The sequence below is a fragment of the Charadrius vociferus genome, unplaced genomic scaffold (genome assembly GCF_000708025.1).
Source record: "Charadrius vociferus isolate BGI_N301 unplaced genomic scaffold, ASM70802v2 scaffold477, whole genome shotgun sequence".
NCBI lineage: Eukaryota > Metazoa > Chordata > Aves > Charadriiformes > Charadriidae > Charadrius > Charadrius vociferus.
Window position 1 is genome coordinate 5687731 of NW_009649449.1, and position 5292 is coordinate 5693022.

At 56.4% G+C, this 5292-nt stretch overlaps 1 protein-coding gene across 1 annotated transcript in view; it reads right to left on the reverse strand.

Moving 5' to 3' along the window:
• Positions 1-5292, reverse strand: part of NPHP4 (nephronophthisis 4) — a 141484-nt gene that overhangs the window by 118394 nt on the left and 17798 nt on the right. Inside the window, 6 exon segments of the mRNA XM_009889689.1 lie at positions 2-66; positions 617-753; positions 1703-1858; positions 2129-2193; positions 2512-2684; positions 4623-4754. Of these exon segments, the coding sequence (XP_009887991.1) occupies positions 2-66; positions 617-753; positions 1703-1858; positions 2129-2193; positions 2512-2684; positions 4623-4754 (728 nt within the window).

The window sequence follows — 5292 nt, forward strand, 5'->3', positions numbered from 1 at the left end:
GTGGACGCCGACATGCAGCCGCCGCTCCCGAACCGCCACCCCGTCGCCGTCCGGCGCAGCGTTAGCCTGGGACAGACAAGTTTTCCAGCTCGGGCAGCGAGGCGGCACAGCGTCCCTCCCTGCACTGCCCGCAGCCAGGAAAATTCAGGCAATCCATCAGAAACTCAAGAAACAGGACCCACCCTGCCACGTGGCCGATAGATAGTAAAATCTTTCATCTTTATGGCAGAGTTGGTGCAAATGTGGCCAATAAAGAAGGACTTGGCCAGCAGTCCTCACCGCACACCAAGCGCTGCCGTTCCTAAAGAGACGTACTCAGTATGCACTGCACCTTATCTTTGCATTTCCCACGGCAGAGCAAAGCCAAATTCTGCTTATTAGCGTCTGGATGTTCAAAACAAAGCCTACACAGAGCACCCGTGTGTTAATCCAGCAGTAAAGCAAGCAAAAGGCTTGCACGGAAGAAAAAAAAAATAATAATAATAATTGGTGACTCCAAGCAAAACAAATACACGAGTGCCATATATCTGAATGTTTCCACTCCACCCAAAAGCGAAGCGCCGGCATTACTGCTTGTGCACCGCGCTTTCCTCTGCCGTAACCGCATCGGCAGTACCTGCAGTAAGCGATCGCTGTTCAGTAAGTCCAGCAGCTCTTCCTCAAATTCCTCCAGGGAAGGGTACAGCTGGACAGACAGCCTCTCCAGGTAGCAGGTGACCGGCTTCATCAGCCGGGGTTTCTGCAGGCAGTCACCTGAGAAGAGAAGGTGGTGGCCACAGGTCACGCTGCGGCCGAGGGGGCACATCGCTGGGAAGGCAGGGGCACCCGCAGCCGGACCCGAGCCAAAAGCAGCACCGGGGAGAGGTCATGGTCGTGTGCGGGATCCCCGACTTCCCCGGCACGATACAGGTCTTTATGCCCAGGAGAGACCCAGAAATACCCAACGCCGTTGGTGTGGATGGATACAATGCGGTTATTTAACACAGGCACCGCCACCATGGTGCTGAGGCGCCCTGCCGCGCAAGACGCTGGCTCTCCCCTCGCCTGCTTTCGAGCAGTGGTGTCAGCAGCTCCGGGGACTCGGCTGCTTTGGAGACCTCGCTCAGCTTTAACACGAACAGTTACAACCCCCAAAACGGTTAGCAGGAGGGCTTTCCAGGCAGCAAGCTGAAGAATAATTCAGCTGCAGAACTGAGAGTACTTTTTACCCTCTGAATCTTCAGATCACATAATATTAATTGCAGCAGCCCAAACGGCAAGGCTGCTACCCACAGGGAAAGATTAACGAGGGCTGAGCGCGCGAGAGCTCGTCCCCCCCAAACTTGCCAGACCCCCAGCGATCCCGAGCCCACCACCGAGGAGGACTTTAAACAAGCTGCGAGGGCTTCTCCTAAGGCTCCGCTGAACGACTGTAATTAAACCAGCCATCGCTTATCCCTAGCAGCTTCCCAGGAGCAAAGCAATTAACAGAAGGAGAACAGACCAAAGCCATTCTGACATCTTTCAGGCTGAGCTATGAACGAAGGGCTGCAGCCTCGACGGCCGGCGCAGGGGGAGATGCTCTCGCCAAGGGGCAGCGCTGCTGAGAACCCGTCGGTCCCCCCAGAAACCCCACGCCAGCGCCCTGCCCACAGCCTCCCCGGGGACCTGCCGCCTTCAGCGGGAGCGGTGCAGGCAGCAGGGAAAGGGAAGGAGCCCTTACTCGCGTCTCCGCGCGCCGGCAGCAAGCCGGGAACGGTCTGCAGCCCAGACATCAGAAGGTTTTCGGGAAGAAGGTGAAATATCGTCTCCAGGGGCTGATGGGGCTTCAGGGCGTACTGCACGTGGCTCTTCTCCATCACCGTCAGGTATTTGTTCTCTGAAGGAAAGAAAACATCCCAAAATGACCAAAACGAGGGGGAGACAGCTTCGCAACGCCACTGTTGAAGAAATTATCTACAAATGCACGTGGTTAGGAGCAAAGGAAAACCTGGGTTTGCCCAGCCAGGCTTCTCCCAGCTGGCAGTAAGACACATCCGCTTAGCACTACCAGGGTACGGACCACACATCGCATGGACCAGACAGACACAGTACTCATTTGGGTAAGAGAGACCACCAGGAAAGGAGTGAGATGCGAGGCCTTGCTTACTTTCCACAGGGTCCTGGAAGCGCGGGTGCAGTAAGGCACGTGGCGTCCCATGGTACAGCTTCAGCCTGAAAGCAAAGAGCACACGCACAACAGTCAGTAAATCCACGCCAAAGCACGTCTTCATCTTCCACAATGCCTCTGCTCAACACTAAGAGACCACCTTCATACTCTCTACCCGCAGTAAGAGCTCTGTCCTTCAGGGAGAGGACAGGATCACCTACGAGCCCATCGCTGCTTCCCCAGCAGTGAAGAACTCCAGGTTTCTAAATGCTACTGTTGTTTCTGCAGCCCCAGGACCACACTTTCTCCCCCCAAAGCAGCCATGCGCGTTGCCACCCCAATTCCCGGCATGCCCCATCACGTGGCAGAGGGGGGGAACCTACGCTCTGTCCTCGGTGGCTGGGTCCGTCGCCTCCGACCCGCTGCCGAAGAGGGGGATGAGTCCAAAGCCACAGGAGAGATGCTGAGATCCCCCATCCCCTTTCCCGGCCGTCGTCACCACTTCCACAACGGCGGTGATGCCGGGGTGCTTCAAGGAGGTGTGGAAGTAAACGGTCTGGGATGGGAAAGGAGAGAGAAAGGGTACGCCGGAGCTGGCGGCAGCAGCTGCAGGCAGAGCAATACCTGCCGCGTTCAGACAGCCAGCGGGGCAACCAGAACACCCCGTAAAACTTCCAGGCAGCGGCTCATGGCAAATGACCTGCGGCACTACTCGGAAATTTCAACCTCCTTAAGTCTCAAACATCATTCACTTTTTTTCCACCCCCCCCGCCTTTTTTATGTCGCTAACCCCCGCTTTCCAGAGTAACTCGCAGGCTGCGGACCCCGTAAGAGCAGGGCTTCGATGCCCCCCTGACCCTACAGCATTACAAGAAGCCCCACACTGGGAGAGCCAAAGGAGCTGGAAACTCTCCCGCTGCAGGGAGAGGTGGCCCAGACCTGGGGGCAGGAGGGGACGGGACACAGGTCACCTCCCCAGCACAGGATTTAAAGCTAGGTTAATCTTTCTATTAAAAACTCGTTACCGCAGTGTCCCAGGGAAAACATTTACTGTAATCACAGGCTGTCAGGAAAGGATAACAGAGAGAGACATTACCACACCAACCCAGGGAAATAAATCATTATTCTATTATCTTTTATTGCAAAACATTCAAATAACGACTGCTGGCTGCAGAGCGACGCCTCGCCTTGCAAAGACAGAGAGCTCTGAAGGTGGATCCCTTGTGAAACCCAGCTCGCCGTTCCCTCCGGGAACACTAACAGCGCTGTGCGACGGCGTGTTCTCTCCCCTAAACCCCGTGAGGACGACGCAGGGCAAATCCTGCCGGCGGGGGCACCTCGAGCTGCCACAGGCGTGCAGACCCCCCCAACCACACGGGGAGGGGGATACCATGGGGATGCAGTACCACCAGGGGATGCGATCCCAGGAGGCGGCTCTCCAGCCGCATCTCCTGCGGGAGGAGCGGCACCTCTCCTCCTTCCCTCCCCTTGCACAGATCGACTGCCTCTGTACCTGAACCCTTTGCAGCACTAAACTGATGAATGTCACGGAGTTAAAACATCTCAGTGCTCAGCCATGACGGCACTGCCACGTTTTTCTCACTGCAGCACTCTGCCATAGTTTTTTCTCCATCCGTCTTCAAAATAGCAGGGGTCAGCCAGTGGAAGAAATGCACGTGTCAGCACCCCTCATATACTGCTACTAATTTAAACAAATGAAGGAGCGCAGCTCTAATCAGTGCTACTTATCATTCACGGCACAGAGCACTGGAGGAAGTGGGAGCAAAAGTTTAATTAGAAAACGTAACATCTCAGCTGTCGTTCATGCTATGGGGCAGCAGCGGATGGAAACATGGCTTTGGGCGAGTTTAGTTCCAGGTAAGGAGAGAAAAGCGCTGTGCTGGAGGGCAGGCGGCTGCTCCTTCCCTTCCTTCCCACTTGTGAAGAAACACTGCTCTCTGCCGCCGGCTCCGAACACAGCAGGCGGCACATGGCGGCACACCGTGGCACACCGCCGCTCCCACGCCGTCGCCCGGCCCCAGGGGTAGCCCAAGACCCGAATTTCCCCATTCTGATAAACAGTGCAGAAAAGCTTAATAATCGGGCAGCATCTGGGGCACCCCCTGGGCAAAGGATTAGGAAGCGTCAGAAGGGAAAAGGGTTTGCTGCTGCCGTCTGCCTGCGCGCAGGAGAACGCACCGCCGCAGAGAAGGCTCAGCAGCAGCCGACCCACCACGGGCCAGAGCCCCTGCATGCTGAGGACTTGCTGCTTTAAAAGGCTCTGGCTACAGCAAGCTGATGGCAGGCTCCCGGAGCTCTCTGAGCTCCACATCCACCAGACTGATGGAGGAAACCAGCACCGAAGGAGAGCGGCTCCAGGCTGAACCCGAGTGAAGACGTCTGTTCCCTTCATCCATTAAAAACCTCCCTTCTCGGGCTTGACCCAGCCAGCACGGACACTCCCCTGCCCTCCCGCGGCCCCCCGGCATCCTACCTCGTTGAAAGCCGCCCTGGTCGGACGCGGTGGGGCAGCGCGGGCAGCTCGTCGCACGCTCCTCCACGTCCTCCCGAAGAAGTGGTGGTAGGTGGCGTCGAAAAGGGAGAGGCGCAGCTGGTACTCGGCTCCCTGCAAGGCACAACAGGACAGGAGGCGCCGGTGTTCCGGCCCGCTCGGGGACACGCCAACTCAGCAGCCCCAAACTGCAGAAAACACACTTCGGTAAGAGAGGACAAGTCATTCCCATTTCCCAATCGATGCCCAAATTGGGCACGTGGCCACGTACAGCTTCGTGCGTTGCTGGAGAACATTACTGAAAGCCAGAGGTCGAACACGCAGAGCAAAAGGGGGAAAACTGAACATTAAGTGTATAACAAAGGGGCAGCAGACTTTTAAAGTGTTACCCAGGGATTTCAATTTTAAAATGCTTAGCTAAATGAAACGCTTACAAAAATTAAATTAGAAATTAACTAAGCACTAGCTCAGACCTGCAGGTAAAAACACATGGGATTGAGACGCGGCTCCGATTTGCGTTTCCAGGAGATTTACCGTTAGTTCCCCCCAAAACAAGTCACGTTGTTCTGAAAACCTCCACCTTTACGGGCTCGGCCCCGCACACGCAGCCAGCCCCGGCGGCGCCGCGGGACGGCGGCGGGCAGACACCGAG